This window comes from Macadamia integrifolia, chromosome 11 (genome assembly GCF_013358625.1).
Source record: "Macadamia integrifolia cultivar HAES 741 chromosome 11, SCU_Mint_v3, whole genome shotgun sequence".
NCBI lineage: Eukaryota > Viridiplantae > Streptophyta > Magnoliopsida > Proteales > Proteaceae > Macadamia > Macadamia integrifolia.
This window is the reverse complement of record NC_056567.1, coordinates 9,307,184-9,327,188: the sequence shown is the minus strand read 5'-3', so window position 1 is coordinate 9,327,188 and position 20,005 is coordinate 9,307,184. Positions and strand designations below refer to the sequence as shown.

General features: G+C 38.8%; 1 protein-coding gene across 2 annotated transcripts; it reads right to left on the bottom strand.

The window, feature by feature from the left end:
- Positions 1-5,968: 5,968 nt before the first annotated feature.
- On the bottom strand, positions 5,969-18,356 carry LOC122094303 (transcription initiation factor TFIID subunit 6). Of its 2 annotated transcripts, none has more exons than XM_042665065.1 (13): positions 18,222-18,356; positions 17,826-18,068; positions 16,984-17,070; positions 15,577-15,678; positions 15,381-15,489; positions 14,046-14,149; positions 13,814-13,951; positions 13,318-13,413; positions 12,145-12,269; positions 7,848-7,980; positions 7,164-7,289; positions 6,962-7,073; positions 5,969-6,425 (listed from the first exon to the last, which is right to left on the bottom strand). In XM_042665065.1, the coding sequence occupies exons 2-13, from the start codon at positions 17,949-17,951 to the stop codon at positions 6,052-6,054; spliced, it is 1,632 nt and encodes a 543-aa protein (XP_042520999.1). In that variant the 5' UTR covers positions 17,952-18,068; positions 18,222-18,356; the 3' UTR covers positions 5,969-6,051. The 2 variants fall into 2 exon arrangements, with proteins under 2 accessions (XP_042520999.1, XP_042521000.1); XM_042665066.1 differs by lacking the exon at positions 5,969-6,425 and adding an exon at positions 6,522-6,883.
- Between the last annotated feature and the right edge of the window lie 1,649 nt (positions 18,357-20,005).

The window sequence follows — 20,005 nt, the reverse complement described above, 5'->3', positions numbered from 1 at the left end:
TCAGCTCGGCCTCAGAACCGCTGTCCCGCAGCACAGCTCTCACACGCGCAGTCTACGCCGTGCTCAAACTCCTCAGGGGCCCACCAGTCCTCCTCAGGAAACTCGACTGTAGGACCCACCCCATGCTCCTCAGATGCATGACCTGCAAAATCATCTAAAAAGGGGTGTACACGTGGAATGAGCTCACTAGCTCAGTAAGTAGAGAGGTGGACCACACACAACAGTCCACACATCACAACACATCATATGCACTACATGCCATGCAAGTCATTTTAAATCACATACACCTAATCAACATTACTAAGTCTTTGGTTTTAGTGCTACTACAACCACAGTGCGCGTATACTCCGGGTACGAGCCGCGAACTCCCTCCCGCGATACGCCCATAGGGCTGTTGGAGAAGGCCCACCGTGAGTACTCGGAAAAATAAAGACAATGCCATCCACCGGCTCTCAACAGAATGTAAATAAATTAAATGACAGTGCTGACTCCAGCAATTTAAAAGCAGTACGATTGGCCCTCTTGAAATACCACCGGGGTTGCCGACTGTCCTACATGACTCGCCGGGCGTAATGCCTAACCGCCACAGTGTCCGACAACCGCGACCCCTGCTTCCCCCCAAATGGCAACCCAACACCTCAACCCCTGTTGGGAAGGGTCGTAGCACGGGATGGTGAGAATCCTAATACCGCATGTTCCTATATGCAGTACGACTGCATAGTGCCACCGTGTCCCATACCACGGGCCACCAATGCATTCGTTTCCAAGCCGACCACGGCATCTAATCTATCAATGCATTATGCAACATGATGTCCACATTCAACATATAACATCTCATTTAAATTGCAATTGAAAGTAAACATAGCATATATGCACATCAATGAGTGGAATGACTAATCTATATAGCACATTCATGATGACATGACTAGATTAGATATAGTTATATGAATGCCAAACAAATGCCTTGAAACAAGGCCAAACGTCCTCTCTCCACTTACTTGTAGCGTACAAGGAGTCCCGCTCGGTACGGGTGAGATCCGGAGCGAATCGGGTAGGCTTTGGTGAACCTAACAAAATTGAGCGGGGTTAGTACTTCACCATTTTAGAATAAAAATTTATGAAATCCGATGTCAAAATCGTGTTTAGAACGTCGAAAGAAGGTCCCACGTCCGATTTGGGCTCGATCGGACATAAGGGTCATCTTCGGGGCCACTCAGGTGGGTCGGACAGGTGGGCTGTCTACCCACCGGTCCTACCCGCCGGTTTGGACCCGCCGGTCCTACCCGCCGGTTTGGCCAGGGACCCCCCTGGCCTCTCAGGTGGGTGCTCTCAGGCGGGTAGGGACCCGCCGGTTGTACCCGCCGGTTTTGGCGGAAAAACCCCAGTTTCTTCTCAACTTCCTCCATTCCTTGGGGACCCAAATGGGGCTTTTCTCAACCCATTCTTCACACCTTTAAAGTCCTATAGGATGGTTCTAGCTTAGATCTAAGTTAGATTCAAGTGAGGGGAACCATCTTACCTTCTTTGCTCAAGAATGACTTCAAACCCTCCAAATCACTTCCAACTCACAATGCTCCTTCTACCTTGTCAATATCTCTTCAAATCCTTCAAGATCAACACATAAATCATTTATTAAACCTTAGATTCATCATTTCAAAGGGTGTTTACAAGATCTTAAGAAACCATACTCGAATCAAGGGTTTAAAGCGTGGGTATGGTTCATGTTCATAAAACCCAACTTTTCTTACCTCCAACTGTAGATCTCGAGTTGAAGATTACTCTCCCGGCACCGGAATGGCAAGATCGAGCTTCGGCGCCACTGAAATCCTTCCTTTCTTCCTCTTCCCTTCTTCTTCCCTTTCTTTTCTCTCTCCTCTTTACTTTTCTCACCAAACGTACGAGGGTAATAAATGGAAAGAAAGAAATCATAAAGCCTTATATACTATTCCTAATTAAGTGAATAGTGTTGGATGGGTCACTCAGGTGGGTGGGTGTACCCACCTGTTATACCCACCCGAGAGTCAAGACATGGGATTTTGATCGGGTTCGGACCTCGGCTCGGACCCCACCCCAGGCATACGATGTAGCATACGTATATATCTTAAAATACGGATATAATACCTGTTTTATCCGTACACAGCCTTATGGTAGGTGCACGTACACGGTTTGGGCACTCCCGTCTCTTCTGGCACTGGCTCGGACTTGTCGGGCCAGCCGGTGTTTAAGGTCACCCGTGCCATCATAGCCCATAAGGAACCCGCTCTAACATCCTCTGGCTCGGTTCCTGCATAGTTAAACCGGTTCAACCACGAAATCAGACCGGGTTTAAGAAGCGGGATATTACAATTTGAATAAAAGATTCTGTCTGAATAACATTGAAAGAAATGTTATTCTTAACAAAAAAATTCTCCTATCATCTTTTCTAATGACTTCTTGTCTTGTTTAGTAGCCAATTCTACCATTGTGGTTTGATGAATGCTCCTACCAAGAGAATTTGTGGAGCCAATTCCACTTTCTAGGGTCTCATTCGTCCTTTTCTTTTTAGATGCACTCAAATTCATTTCTGCACTGGCTTCAGCTTGAACATGATCAGGGACTTTTGTACAAATTTGAACATCATGGCCACTCAAGCAAGCCAAATGAGCCTTCACTCGAGTAACACTACCAGAGTAGTCAAGTTCACAATAATTGCATTTAAAACGGCTCGGCCCAAGTTGTACATGTTCCCAAAACTTATCCTTTTTTCTAACCATTTTTCAATAATATCAAGTACCTACATAATATGCAATCAAATATTTATTCAAATTTAACATATATGATGAGTACATATGAGAATTGAGAATAAAGAATTAACGATTAACAATCAAATATTCATTCATATTTTAACAAAGTATACTAAATTGTGGAACAAAGTGATTCTAATTTACCAAATAATTTATGCAACTGAACAGAGAGAACCCTTTTCTCCTATATAACCCAGAAAAAAAATAAAAAGAAGATGCTAAATCACAAGAGGCTGGAAGCTATGTATGGTCTTCGTCAGAATTATTCCTTGCATCATATAACCAGTAGGAGAACCATCAACATGGCTATGTATGGCTCATTTAACCATACATAGGTGCTGATGATCTATGTTTGTCTACGAAAGACAAAGTCTCCCACTTCAAAAGACCTCTCTGATCTATGTTTGTCTACGAAATTTTTCATTCTGCCCTGAGCTGATTGCAAATTCTCCTTAAGGAACTGGAGATTTGTGTCTCTATCCTTCAATTCTTCCTCAACAACTTGGACTTTGGTGGACCGAGGAATGTAAGATAATAATGAAGGTGGTGCCAGTGTGCCACTCCATAGAGAGCTTCATAAGGAAACATCTTAATAGCAGAGTGGTGACTTGTGTTATACCACCATTCTGCCAGTGGAAGCCACTTCACCCAACTCTTTGGCTGAGATCCTACAAAGCGTCTCAAATAATTTCTAGGCATCGGTTCAGTACTTCTGTTTGACCATTGGATTTCCTTCATTTAACCATCAACTCGGACTATGTATGGTCTCCGGCAGAATTATAGCTATGTATGGCTCATTTAACCAGATCACAAAATATAAAGAAATCAAAAAGGAAAAAAATCAAAAACCTCTTTATGCAACAATAGAAACAGGGGTGAAGTCGAATCCGGTGTTTGCGCTCATCGTTCGTCGTCCGTCGTCCGCCGTAGTGAGGTGAAGTCGAGCTCGAGTCCAGTACTCCAGTCGTTCAGTCGTTCGTCGTCGTCGTCGTCCAGTCTCCAGTCTTCCAGTCGTTCGTCGTCCGTTGTCGTCGTCCAGTCGTCCAGTTCTCACAGGGGTTTCCACTGGCCGTCGTCGTCGTGGATCGTAGAGACGTAGACAACTCCGGCAGCACCATGTTCACGAGAAACCGATAACAAAGCTTTGATGACCAGTCGTCAGTCATCCGTCGTTGGGAGAGAAGAAGAGAGGAAGTGAGAGAATGGTTTGGCAAGTTAGGGTTGAAGTTTGAAATGAAGGATTGTGATTTGGGAATGGGCCGAAATCGAATGGCCGAGAATGATCAATGGAGTGAAATTTTAATTATTTTTTAATATCTGTTTTTTTTATAGTAAAAAAATGGATACCCGTTTGAAACGCGTTTTAAACTTTAAATATCCCCGTTCCCCTTTTTTACCAAATTTCTGTGAACAGTTCGGCAAACGGCGTTTAAAACGTCAAAAAAACGGTTCGGCGTTTAAAACGCGTTTTAAACGCAAATAAACTAACAAAGGTAGGGACCAACCCTGCAATAAAATTAGGGTTTTCTTCCTATTAAGGAAAAAATACCTTAGGTCCACACATAGTAATAAATATTTCATACCATTAAGATGTGCTAATAGAATCCAATATCTCCATAGAGATCACTTACCAATAATATTAGATTCTTTCTGCTTACTCCATCTTTAGTCAACATCATTAAACCGATTTTTGGAAACAAATCTTTAACTATGCTAGCCCACCTAATTGAAAATCTTACAATAGTTGGAAGTGGAAGTGGAAGTGGAAGTGGAAGTAGGGTTGATAGGGATATACTTGAAAATTTAATTATTTTAAAATAGGAATAACCCAAAAGGCACCCAAATGTCTTTTTCATAAAGATTAATCCATGGTGCTGAATGCAAGACAAAGTAAACGGAATATTTCTATCCCCCTATTTGACGAAGATCACATGGTCAATTACCAAACTCTTTCCGTTATTTTTATTAGGGGAAAACAATGTTTTCTAGCTATGTAGTGTATTATGCTAGGGTCTCCCTATGTGTCTCTCTCTCCCCTAATATTAAATGATTATTTTTCAAGAGGAGAGATACACACATGGAGACACTAGTGTGTTGTGCACACTCAATCCCATAATTATTTATGAAAAAAGTTTTGCTACACTTATAGAGTAGGGTTCTACCACCTATGTAGGGCCATTAAACTCTCCCAATCGTACAAAGTCAATAATATCTCTCAAGTGTTTCCAAACACCCTCTCAAGACCATCTAGGCACCTTGCTCGGCAATGGCTGAAGGAAGACCATCCCCATAACTTATATGAGGGAGAAAAAACACTGCCCATCCGCTTTCCCCACGTCGTGACTCATGACATATGGTAAAGTCGGGACGGGCTGTCAAAAAAAATGCCCCTGCCCCTACCTCTACAATAAAGACGGGCAGAGTTCTCTTTCCATCTATATAAATGATGGAAAGTATTTCATGGTTTTTGCGCGCAGACCATAAAACCTCACCCACACTACAACATTTACTACTAGAAATATAGCATGTTAAATACGGATGAAATTTTCAAAACACATGTTCTGATATTTTTATTTAATCCAAAAAATTGGCATTTGATAAGTTAATTGGGTTTGGAAACATATATCCCCATCATAATAGGGTAAATAATCAAATCTAATCCTCCAACTAAGCTTATCAGATTGGGTGAACAGTGGTCTTATGTAACTAAGCTCATCAGAGGGGCCAAAAAGGACCATAAGGTCTTGTTGGAGCATGGCCTCAATTTATCTTTAAATCATTCCAGACCCATATTGTTCTGGTAAGCCCCCATTCCAATGCCTTACCTTTTCCGCATTCTGAACTTTTGGAATGTTGGTTATGAGACTTTTGAGATATCTGTCAGCAGAGTACAATATCTGTAGCCAGTGGGGGTGCCACTGAAAGGATGTGAAATCGAACTGGGTTTATGTATTGCTTTTGATGAATCTTGAAACAAGACATGACTGCAAAAAACAAACGAAACTATGTTGTTCGATCAAAAGTCATTGTCGTCTCGACTAAGCAGTTATGGATGAATTGAAATTTCCAATTCGAATGGCCTAATCTGGTATATTTTCCACCTTGGGCTTTGCTGGAAGGTAGAATCACCCAATGTGAATTGATTCTGCCAGGTTATACCTGTTATGTCACCAAAATCATATGTATTGAAGTCTAATTATATCCTATCATTAATCACTCATTTAAATAATTCCCTTAACTGTAACATATACAACACATATCCAGGTGATCACAAGAAGAATGACAACTCCGGCATTGGGGTGAAGGATAGCATGCTTTCACCAAACAACTCATACAATGAGACCAGGAGATTACCAGCATCCATATCCTCCTTCCAAGCTTGACTAAGGACAGCAGACGTCTTCTGTGCTTGACCATCGTCCTTATCTCTCCTGCCACTACTGCCTGAGATGTTCTCATTGAGGACTTGTCCAGATGATGATGGTCCCACACCAGACTCCCCTGATGCATGGGGAAATCCATCTACCCCACCTTGCTTGCCAGTAGGCATGGAGATTGTTGGCATCATGCCCATTGGGCCATCAGTTGTGACTTTCTTCAGTGGTGGCTGCTGCAAGTGGTCCATGCTCGCCTTGCGTTTATCTTGAAAGAATAGAAACAAAGCATTAGAGTAGATACGATTTTGATGACGTTGTGATAACAATGTCAATCTGTGAAATGCTGAGGAAACATTGAAAATTTGGTTAAAGTCCACAAGTGTGAGCACATGCTTGTATTCAGCATTTGTACTGTTGTTCATGTAAATTAGAGAAAATTGAATAAGATCGACATATACCATTCCATCAAATCGATTAACACCAATTAACAAATTAGTTTGACTGCTAACCATTTGACTTGATTGGACTGATAACCATGGGTGCATGATCTATTCAATAATTGAGAAGGATATACAAAAATGTATGCATGTCAGGTTGAGAAAAGCCAGAAAGAAACCCACCCATATATGATGCATGTTCAAAAAATGATTGTTTAGTGATGTACGTTCATACCCCCTATTTGACATACAAAAACAACCTTCACACCTGGGTGTCTGTCAAACACTGAGGAGATGGGTTACTTTTCCCCCATATCATATCATAATCCTAAAAGAAAACAATAGAAATTTCTTGCAATCTTACTTGGCATTTTAGTCGCAACTCTGGAATTGGTCCTGAAGACAGCATTTGTTCGAGGGGTTAGCAAACCTGGGCATAACTTGAGACGATCATACATGCACTGACCTGCAGCACACTGTTTAGCGCATACCACATTAGCATCCCTAGTTAACCATAGTTCTGAAGCTAACTATGACGAAGTCATTTCCTCATTCAAGATACTGACCAATAGGGCTCCATAAACACGCCAAGCTTCATGCCTCTTCATTTCATTCTTTTGCTTCTCAAGTAGCATTTCTGGCTCTAGTAATTGCAGATAAGGCTCAAGATTTGGCAATACCAGAAGGCGAACCTACTCCAAGTTTGTTAAAAGAACAGTTAAATCAAAACTCACAAGTAGGAATGAATATTGATTCAAAATTTCACACAAGACATGACAGAAATACAGGTTATATATGAAAAACTTAAGGGAAAAAGAAAACGACGTCATTCAAAGAAGAGAAAAAAAAAAAACAAAAAAGGATATTACACTGCTAATAGGAGCTGAAATGTGAAAAAGAAAAAGGAACTAACCTAAAAGTTGATATTTGGAAAAGCATGAAAGCTTTCAAATAGCAAAAGAAGTTGAACATCTTTTTATAGTTCTTGTGCTAAACTTTGTAATTCTCAAGTTACTATTATATTGCAGCATTTTCATAGACATAAAGAACTTATGTTTTTCTCATTTGAAAAAATACATGATTTTTCCCTTGGAAGATGCAGCAGCCCACCTGAGGTGCACATCATCTTTAGATCTACACCATCAAAGAGTTCTCAATATTATTTCTAAATCTTGAGAACCATCCAGTATTAAGGGCTAAGAAATCAGGTGGCATTTCTTTCGTGACATTAGCATGAAAAAAGAGTTTACCACACTCGGTCCCAGTGCTGCAAGCCCTTGAATAGCACCATAATGTTGAGTCAACGATTTAGTTGGGTCCAGAAATGCATGGAGCAGAGTCCTCGTTACACGTGGCTGAAGATTGTGATAAACATGCCCAAATCTGCCAAAAAGCAAAAGCATTCTCAACATGAATTTCAAGGATAAAGATTCAAGTTCAACCATAATAGTGATCACAGACATAAGAATTGTTTAGAAAACAGATGTATATTTAATATGACCAAAAATTGTCGGTTCCCTCAGTAATGACTAATGGCATGAAACCTACCAGTAATGTTTCCTTGATATATTTCCTCGGAAAATTTTCTTGTACCAGCCCTAAATTTAAAATTTATATCTTGTAACACCCTCGTTTGCTAATAATATCGACCGCACACCTGATGCATAACACCATTAGCTTAGAGTTGGAAAAGACCCTTTTGACCTTAGGGCTTAGGGCTTCTCTATATCCTTCTTAGTTGCTAAAACTGTCCTATGTTCTTATTTGACCTTACTTGTGATTCTCTATATCCTTCTTAGTTGCTAAAACTGTCCTATGTTCTTATTTGACCTTACTTGTGATTTCTGTTAACAAATCTGAGTTTCTATTTTCTACAGGTTTCTAAACCTGCTTGTGGAGAGTTTATATTTTCTAGTCAGTGCTACAACTCCAAATCCAACCGTTGGATTGGAACCATATTTTAAGGGTTTATTCCCCCATTCCATAGTGTTCTTTGATCTGGAGTACAGCCCCATCAGATTGCCCGGTTTTTGGATTATTTTAAATCTCCCTATTCTGGTCCCAACGGGTTTTTCCTGCGATCCTTGCCAAGAATGGACTAATATGTTTCATTTTGAGTGTCCAATGAGTTATATGGACCATGGGCTTCATATTTTTGGATTTACTTTTGTAAGGGGCCAATTATATAAGCCCAAATATCAGGGATTTAAGTCCTTTACGGGATTAGAGTTAGTATCTATTTTAGTGAGTTGTATTCTTTATTTTAGTAGGTTTCTAGAGGAGAGGGCAGGACAGATGTCTGACATTCCAGCCCTTAGTTTCTATTTTATTATGTTCTAGAATAGCTTCTATGTCAAAGAGATACTTAGGTTGTAAAAGATTCCCCCTTCCATGCATGGGGGGTTTCCTATTTTTCTTATTCCTATGAAGATATAAATAAAGAGTACGGAATCATACCCACTACCAACAATTTTCACAAAGTTATAGCTCCGGCCTCTTTGATGTCATTTTCAGTGAGATGCAATGGCAACCTTGGTGGGTGCCAAGTTGGACTGGTGAGATGCTAGTCAAGTTCAATGTGTGAATCCTAGTGCATATCCTTCCTCCCTATCCTCCTTGTTCTACAATTTTTTCTTCTAAGATCAGTTTCTGATTTCTCCATCTTTATGAATACAAGTTCAGATTATGTTTTCCTCACTCTTGCGCATATCACTTTACCATTCTATTTTGACATTCTAAGTATTATTCTGTCCACTAACTACTGTCAGATTCTTCTTGGTATCAGATTAGATTCTGATGCCATAATATACACTTCATTCCATCGATTCCACATTTTGTTGGCAGTACACTGCCTATCCATTAGTTCTGTTGCAGGCTTGCAGCACTACTACTAATTCTAACTTCTATTTTCTGCCAGTTACTATTTTCCAGTCCCAGTTACTAATTTGTCCTTAGTTGCTAAAACTGTCCTATGTTCTTATTTGATCCTTACTTGCTATTTCTGTTAACTAACCAAATCTGATTCTCTATTTTCTACACGTTTCTAAATCTGTGTCTGGAGTCTTTCTATTTTCTAGTCAGTGCTACAACTCCAGATCCAACCATTGGAATGGAACCATATTTTAAGGGTTTATTCCTCCATTCCATAGTGTCCTTTGACCTGGATTACAGCCCATCAGATTGCTCAACTTTGGGTTATTTCAAATCTACCTATTCAGGTCCTACGAATTTGTCCTGCGATTCTTACCTATGGTTTGCATCTGAACCTACTTTTAGGTTAACCAGATCGCATCATTTAGTAACAGAGCCACTATATCGACAGGAAGATATTGAAGGTTGCTGAATTCTACCTCAAATTGAAGGATTATCATGTAGATCTGACTCGTGGATATTCCCCCCCCCCCAAGATGGAGAGAGTTGATGCAATTCAAAAGAAAAAGAATACCAGCAGCAAACCAGGCAATTAAATTGGACTAATAATGGACTAAAATATGTTTCATTTTGTGCGTCCAATGGGTTATATGAGCCATGGGCTCTATATTTTTGGGTTCACTATCGTAATATGCCAATTCTATAAACTCAAACATTAGGGATTTAAGCTCTGTACGGGATTAGTGTTAGTTTCTATTTTAGCAAGCCCTATTCTTTGTTTTAGTAGTGATTCTAGAGAGCTAAACATATGTCCTATATTCCAACCCCTGGTTTCTATTTTGTAATGTTCTAGAATAGCTTCTATTTTGAAGAAATACTTAGATTTTACGAAGAGGGCAGGCCTCAGCAAATGGTAAGGTTGCTCCATTGTGACCTAGTGGTCACAGGTTCGAGTCAAGAAACATCCTATCAGCAAATCGGGGGTAAGGCTGCGTACATTATGATCCTCCCCAAACCCCACAGTGGCAGGAGCCTCGTGCACTAGGTCCGCCCTTTTTTTACTTAAGTTATAAGGAATCCTTGTGTCATGTGTGGGGAGTTTCCTATTTTGCTTATTCCCATGAAGTTATAGATAAAAAGTAAGGGATCATACCCACTAACAACAATTTTCAAAAAACTATAGCTCTTTGCTGTGATTTTCTGTGAGATGCAATGGCAACCTTATTGGGATGCCAATTGCCAAGTTGGACTGCGAGATGTTAGACAAGTTCTAGGTGAGAGGTCTAATCCATAGCCTTCTTCCCTGCCCTCCCTGTTCCACTTTTTTTTAAGATCAGTTTTTTATTTCTCCATCCTTATGCATACAAGTTCAGATTCTGTTTTCCTCATTCTTTCGTGTATCAGTTCACCATTCTGTTTTGATATTCTAAGTATTATTCTGTCCACTAACTACTGTTAGTTTCTTCTTAATTTCAGATCAGATTCTGATGCCATAATAGATACCACTTCATTTCATCGATTCAGCACTTTTTTGGCAGTATACTGCCTATTCATTAGCTCTGTTGCAGCACTACTGCTAATTCTAACTTTCTATTTTTCTGCTAGTTACTATTTTCCAGTCTCACTTACTAATTTGTCCTTCTTAGTTACTAAAGCCATCCTATGTTCTTATTTGATCCCTAATTGCTATATCAGTTAACTTCCAAGTCTGAGTTCCTATTTTCTACAGGTTTCTAAATCTATTTTTAAAAAGTTTCTATTTTCTAGTCAATGCTACAACTCCGCATCCAATAGTTGGACTGGAACCATATTTTCAGGATTTATTCCCCTGTTCCGTAGTGTCCTTCAATCTGAATTACAGCCCCATCAGACTGCACAGTTTTGAATTTCAAATCTCCCTATTCGGAACATAAATATTTGTCCTGCGATCCTTACCTGTGGTTTGCATCTGAACCTACTTTTAGGTTAACCAGATTGCATTATTGTTTCAGACCAGAATTATAAATATATTGTAAGGCTTCACAACCCATACAAATTGATGAATGGAATAAATAGTTTTATTTGATAGTGAGGTTGTTCCCTCTCTCTTCTCTCTCTTTGCTCTCTTCTCTCCCCTCCCCACGATTGGGATTTGTGATTCTCTTCTTTCTTCTCCCTCTTCTTCTCCTTTTCTTCCATCGATCTGACCCACTACCAGCATATCCTCAAATTGATCTCTGCATAAGTCCCTCAAACTAGACATCCAATGCATTCACAAATCCTTTCAGTCCCTGATAGCTGATTGCCCATCAAGCAATACAAACCACAGGTAGATTCTGATTTTCCACTAAACATCTGGAATTCCAGAGAATATCCTGCTTTACTATCAAGAACGCAAAATAGATCCTGCTTCTCCCAAGCAAAATCCTATTTCGACATCCCAAAAACAAAAACAATCATCCTATTTAGTACAATAAATCATTTCTCACAGAATTCTTAGAAAGTCAACTGTGAGACCCTAATCAAGAGTGCATCTTTTTCAACTAACAAAAAAATAGTAAATCCTTTTAGGAACAACAGTTGACAGGAAATCAAGCTTAGCTCTAGAGAAACCTAAGTTGCTTGCCCTACGATAACTGATCTTACATCAGAATTCCATTCATTTTCACACACACACTCACACACACAATACCTCACCTCTTGCATATAGAAGCAACCAGTTTTGCGGTGAAGTCTCTAAGCTCCCAGTGGTTGTCAGTAAACCTGTTCCCCAACCTTTTCGCCACAAGGCAGGTAATAACAGATGGCATCATTTGGTGTAGCTGAACAAGGAAAAGCAACATATTACATAGGTGAAGGTAGACCCTTAAAATGAAGTAAACCATATATGTACTAGTTTCTAGCTCAACACACATGCACGAAGGGCCAAACTCAATTGTCAAAAAGTCAGACCAAGGGGGGCCTCCAAGCTACATATTAACCAGTCAGGCTTCTAGACATCCTATTTACCAATTTTCATGGTCAGTTCAAAAAATGGTTAACACAACCAAGGTCAACAGATCATCCAACAAGGATGACAATCTACAACATTTTCTCCTTATAGAAGCCCATCTAATAGTGGATTCCACTTCCGTTAATCCACCCTTCAAGGGCACCACACTGATGGTCGATTAATTGCATAATGCACCACTCTCTCTCTAAATAATACCCTAATTGAGACTGTAGTATAGTTTTCTAACTGGCAGCCAAGTCAATGACAGCAATACCATTGCCATGATGGCAACATTATTGACCACATCAGCACAACACACCAAAAAAGAAGCCTTGGAATCATATAACTGACATTATCATATCACACAGAAAATAGAATGGCAATATATTTTCCCCACACAGCTTGCACATTATAGATTCTAGTGCAGAACTGGGTAGCAATGTTTAATGTGCTGCAATCTAACCTCATCAGTGCCACCAATGCCATGGCCAATCATGAGCATTGACGCCATAAAGAGGTGAAGCATACAGTTTTCCTGTTCCATGAGAAGTTTTTCTCACAGTTTTTCCTTGTGGGAGGCCAGGGGAGGCGAAGGTCACGTCTCATGAACTGATCATAGATTTCAGGAGAAAGACAAAGCATACAAAAGGTTCTAGTGCCCAAAAGACCATAAGTAAAGTCTTCTTTTCATTCTTGGAGGAGCTCCAATCTAGTCGAATACAGAACAGGTAAAGGAGGATCTGTATATGTATCCATTTTAAAAATCCGAAAATTGGATCAGATATCAGACATCCAATTAAACATAACAGGGCAGAACATACACAGCGCCTCATGTTTATAAGCACTCCCACTACTGCATTAAATAATACCACACTTACATAAGGTTCTATGTGTATGTGTGGATTCTGAAGAAGGCTTCGAACAACACGCATCAAAGCAAATAGAAGTTGGAAATCATTCAAACTTCGAGTAACCTGCAATCATTGGTAGACCAATCTGGTCAGAATGACTAGTTGAAAGATTTTGTGTTTTCAACAAGAAATTATATCACTCAGCAGTTCCTCTTCATGGCAGCTAAAACCTCAACCTACGCAAATGGATCCAAAGTATACACTTGATAGAGCAGGTCTTCCACGGATCACAGGAAAGAGGAATGCCAATTATAAAGGCTTTAGTTAACTATATTTGTTTACCTCCATAATCAAAGCAATCAATAAAATACTATTGAGTCATTAGGATTGTGTGAGATTCAGGCTAAACTTCATTTAGAAAGTGATTCAGTATTGGTTTCCACAGTTTATACAATCTGACCGTCTGAGGCCCCACGATAGCAGGAAAACTGTTAAAAAATTAAAATCATGTTCATTACAATACCTCATCAGCAATAAAGTACGTGAAATAAGGAACTAAAGGATGAAGTCCAGAATCAGTAGCCAAGCTCACTAAAGCTTCTTTAAAGAGAACCGAATCTGACCTACTCACAGTAAGCTCAGTGATCTTGTCAAAGTATAGCTGCATAGGCAAGCACACAATGAATTATAAAACAAAAAAGATGGAAAGAACTCAGGAAGATTTTGCAGTGAGGGTTGGAATATATAATGTTTACCTGAAGTTCCCTAGATAATACATGCTTAACAGGTAACTTAATGTCAGTCGGAAATGCATCCTCTTTGTGTTCTGACTTTTTGTTTTCAGGAGGAGCTACAAGTGCTACAAAGCAACCAAAACCAATCTAAGATTAGGTGCATTCTCCAGTTAGGGGTATCAACAGAAGCACAAAGTAACAAATTTTGATCCATTTCAGAAAATGAAGATCTGAAAATAAGAAAAATTGCATCTTCCGTGCCATAAAGAGTGTCTCTGTTTCGAGTTTTTTCTATGTTCCAGATTCTTTGTCGACTACCGTTTAATGCATTCAGTTTTTCTTACTTTCCAAAACACCCTTTATTATGTGTTCTGATGAAAATAAAATATAAATAAGAAAATAAAAAATAAAAAAAAGGCTGAAATCTAAAATTAAATTAAAAACAAAAAATAAACAACAGAAAACAAAAAAAATAAACTAAATGAACAATAAAGAGATCAATACGGAAGTTCATACTTTAAAAAGCAAGAATTGTTAAAATGGACAATCATTATTGTGGGACTGAGGGAGCAGTGATTAAAAAAAAATTCTGATGAAAACGACTCCATACATCCTGTACACCGTTCTGACATTAGTGAATAGTGGTCATGATAAAGAAAGAAGTGAAATGGAAGAGATTAATAACATATTAAGAAAATGGAGTATATGCCCTCAATTCATGCCTTAAAGAAGAAGTATTATGATAATCAAAATAACACATCAAATTAAAATCATCATGACGAGTCATATGGTGGACTTCTCTACAGAAGACAAATAACCAATGCCCCATAATTTAGCATGTAATTTCTTCTTAATCACATTTTGGAAAGACAGTTTATGAAAGAAATAATACTGTCTTACGATGTGAACCATAAATAAAGACGGGGAAATTCTCTAATCATTGTATTATTTTTTAGGCGAGGGAATATTGAAATTTCAAAAACCTACAAGATATTACAAGCGGGCCAAGCACCTTCTTTTTGTAAAGAGTATAAGCTAGCCCTGCATCCTAACTGACAACAGTAGCATACACTGGGAAAATTACAAGCACAAAGAGGTCCTTTAATGTAGTGGATTAGTAATCGAGATATCTAGGAAAATCAGAAGCCGAATCAAATTCTTCATAATTGAAAACCCCTCTGCCTTGGAACTCAAGGTATGGCAGACAGCTATTTTCCGTTCTAACTGACAGAAGAAGGCAATAAGGGACTGAAACCACCAACCCAAGTTGAGTGCAACCAGATCTTCCAGCCACTACTATTTTACTCCTAGCTAACATCGAAAATATCATAATAAAACAATAAATCAGATACAGACCTTCCACTGGAGCATTTTCTGGAATAGCTGGTTGTACTCCTTCAATAGCAAGCCAGTGAGCAACAACTGCAGTGTCGAGTGGTGCTTTTGGTAGAGGTGCTTCAATTACCTACATATGCCACGTAAAAATATTGGTACAGTAAGAGGAACTTAACACTATTAAAGGACATTACTGACATCAAATAAAAATTCTTACATCTTTAAACTCCACATCCTTGTCATCAATATAGAACAAATCCTTATGCCCAACAGCTCTTTTAAACCGCAAGGGATCTCCAGAAGCAAAACCATAAATTGGCTGAGACAAGAGCCACAGATGTGTATAAGAAAACGCAGGCCTTTTCCATTGGAAATTAAAGATGACTATGTCTCTTGGAAAATGAACCAAAGAATTTCAACTTTCAATGTAACCAAAATGCCAAAAATACAACAAGATAATTCTTTTTTTGTTTCCAAAGTAGATACTTGCCATGATCATAAGAGGGGAAATATATCATGCTTTTCACAAACAAAACCTGCCAAAGAAGCAATGAAGGAAGCTCGTTGTTGTGCTAGGGTTATATTTTCCTACTACCAAGACCCTGGGCTTTGCTCCCCTTTACAATATGAAGAAAGAATAAGGGTTGAAGTTTAGACCTCTCAAAGTAGTCCTACCTATAGAAAAGATCATGAAAGAGGCAGCGAGATTGACTAGGAAAGAGAAGTGTAGGCCCTCCTTGAGATGGAGAGAAGGTTCGACCCATATATTCATATATGTATCATTGTAAGATAGAAAATATAGACTTTCATCCAAATGCGGAGGACCTTCCAACCAGTTAAGGGTAACCTTATATGCTAGCTAAATTGGTCTTTTCTTGGCCCACTATTGGCTAAACCAACTGGGCTTCAGGCCTAATGTAAGTAGGATCACTTAGCCATGCTTCATAATTGGAAAAATGGGCACCACGGAAAAATACATGCCGCACAACCAAAGAAAGTTGATGAATAACTGCCCAAAATGGGCACAAAATACTTTTCAAGATCTCCAAATCACTGGTACAACTATTGAAATCATAAGCATCAGCATGTAGTTCCAGATCCAAGTGGTAGTCTCAGGGCCCTTTGCTATTTTTCTTGAAAAATAACGCGGTCTAATCCGCCTTACTAAAGATCAAAGGGAACACTAGCACTCCGGCTAATAAGGGAAAGATTTTCTTTTCAAAAAAGGTCTGCGTCTGACCGATTCTTAGTGCAATAGCACTGAATCAAAATATTTTGTAGCCATTGGCACAAATTATATGTGATGGGTAATGAAACACTAATACAATCCCAATAAGACTACATGATAATTTTTTTTTTTTACTAGATACTTGTCATGCTCAGAAAAGGGGGAATATATCACACTTTAACAAACAAACCTGCCAAAAAGCAATTTACAGTGAATCAAAATAGTTTGTAGCCATTGGCACAAAATGATTTGATTGGTAATGAACAACCAAATAAAAATGACCTAAGGAGAACAAGAATCTGTATGAACAAAGGAATGGCCATTCAGCTAAATAAGCAACTAAGTGAACCAAATAAATTCTATCAACATTATAAAACCTGACTATTAGTTTACTACCTCAACATTTCTTAAGCTTAGTGCACTATCCACATCATCGGCTGTCAAAATTGTCCGCTTTGAGTGGCGCATACACTTGATAGCCTCCTGCATTTCAGAAAGTTTAACTCATCAAAGTCCGTTCACTCGATGAATTAAGATATTGAGCTCAACAAATTAAGATCATAAAAATTTGAATATTTGAATTACAAACATTGGGGAAGGCAAAATATGTGTGTGTGTGTGTGTGTGTGAAATCAAGGCAAAACAAAGAAGCCAAATAGAATCTAACAGAATTCCTTATTCACCTAGCCATCTACATGAACAATAAGTAGTTATCAACTGTCAGTGGCACCCAGTTCATGAGATTGGAGGTTTTATTTGTTATGAGCTTGGCAATGATTCACGACAATGAACCAAACCTCATTGAGAGTACCTGGGGTGAGCCACATCAATTGCTCCACTCCATTTAATGCAATATCAGCTGTCAAATCCTATCTTTTCTCAAAATTTCAATGGTTCAACACAAGTTAGGAAGCTATCCCTCACCCACCCCCCGTTTCAATGAAATTAATCCTCAGTTCTCATGGTACATTCATTGTACCCTAAATTTTGTGGTTGAACTATCCCAGATTACTTTCCTCATCTTCTCACCTTCTCATTCCATTGTTCCTAGTCTCTGGCATTCAATTATCTAAACATCCTCATCTGAGCTACACGATTAGCATAGCAGTAACCATGCCGTATAAATTGCGCAAACTACATAACATATAAACTTGCAATAGAAAAATAAATCCGCCGAAATCAAAAGGAAAACCTAATGCAGCAGCAAAAAAAATATGTATAAACTGAGGGTGGGTTACCTGCATGATCTCCCGCAAACGATACTCGACATCAGGGGCAAGGGCGAGTGTGACATCTGGAGACAAATTGTTAATCCCAATGCTCTGTGCGATGACCTCTATGGTCTCTTTAGGCACAATACTCATCTTCCTCTTCAGAAATATTCATCAATTTATACAAAATCGAGACTTTGCTTCAAAACTCATCTTCATCAGTTATTAACAAGGATTTTTGGATAGGACTGAACCATATCTCGGGTGAAACTGTTTTTTCACATAAACTCAGCAACATTAGTTAAGGGTCAGGACTCATCAGTATCTATATAAATTTTCACATAAACCCTTTGAAAGTTACAAGGAGTATGAGCCAATAAGACCACTTCACTTGCTTAAGAGGAAGAAATTCGAGAAACCTACCTGACGAACTTAGATTTTCACGACGAAAGCATCTGCGTCGACAACGGCAGTGAGCTCGCCCCAGTTCTCCTTCTGACTGATATTTCCTTCTCCTTTCTCTTCTTCTTTCGAACCTCAACTTCTGATGGGCTCGGGTTTACAAACTTGTATATCTAGCTAGCTTTACAATTTTTTTTTTTTTTAAGCATGACAAGTTTCGCTTAGGGTATGTTTGGTAACCAGGAAAAGAAAACAAAAAAAATACAAAAGATATAATAAGACAAAAAATAATGAATTTTTGTCTCAATCTCCCTCCTTAAATTTTCTTTTTTCTTTAATTTTTTTCCTGGTTACCAAACATAGCCTTAAGATTGCAAGGGGAATTAAAGGGAAAAGAAAAATAATCAAATTTTCCAATTTAAAAAAAAATTAGAAATTTAGGCACCCTCCTTTGTGCTTTGTCCGAATGATATTTTTACATTCGTTGTTTCATAAATTATGCCCCCTCCCTCACATTTTGAAGATTCTAATAACAAGATGAAATCCATTAGTGCTTGTGTAGGTTAGATCTGTTAAGTGGTAATGTCATCCAAAACTAAACCATATTTAATACCCAAAATACTTTTATTATAGGGTGTGGGATTACCTATATGCCCTTTTGATGTCGTCTTCTAACTCTGGTCGTTTGCTGCCAATCTCTAGTTTCATCTACGTTTCTAACGAAGTTGAGAAGGGGGAACAAGCAAAATCGATCAAGTTCCATACTGACAAAGTTCCGTTCCCTATCCTCATCTACCACAACCTTTAGAATCCATAAGTGCCTCATTCGCTACCTCCACATTGTCATCGATCTTTCCAAGGTACCCCTCTTCTCACTTTGGTATAGATCAAAAGACTATTTGGTTATGGATGAATCGTTGATCTATATTGATCTCTTATCTTTAGTCTTGTGGGGTCTCTCTTACAGTTTCTTCGTCTTCTTCTTCTTCTTCTTCTTCTTCTTCTTCTTCTTCTTCTTCTCTCTCTCTCTCTCTCTCTCTCTCTCTCTCTCTCCAGATTACTTTGAATCTACGGGCATTTATCGCAATTTCAGCCATTCATATTCGAAATCTGCCATTAAAGCCATAAACCGAGAAGTGGAGAAGCACATAGTTCCTACTTTCCATTGAGGTTGAAATTGTTAGCTACATATTAGGAGCTAGATTTTGAAGAGTATTATGGGACGAGGTCTCTAGTTTGAAATCTTCCTATGAACATTGAAATGTTGCGCTATCACACCCTCTCAAGTGAAATTGGGACTCTTGAACAGTAAGCTTGTCTCAAAGAAGTTTGAAACGTGAGTGTGTGTGATAACGACTTTGTTAGGACATCTGTCATTTGATCCTGGGTGCATAGAAATTAAACATCAAGGACTTTCTTTGGCACTTGATCACAAACAAAATGATAGTCGATTTCAATGTGTTTGGTCCAGGCATGGAGAGCAGGATTGGCAGCCAAATGCGTCGCGCCAATATTGTAGCACCAAATCAAAGGTGGATTGGAGATGTTGTAGCCTAGATCATGGAGAAGATATTGAGGTCATATCAACAATGCCTTTATAAATTAACTCGAGGCTAGACCATGCAAGTATTGATTGCTTTTCCAAACTCCATGAAATAAGATTTGGTCCAAAATAGACACGAAAACCACTAATTGACTTGCGATTATCTGAGCAGTTGGCCCTGTCATAATTAGCAAGCGCAATGAAATCCAATTTTTGCATGGGTTGAATTGAAATGCAATAATATATTTTTCCCTTGATATAT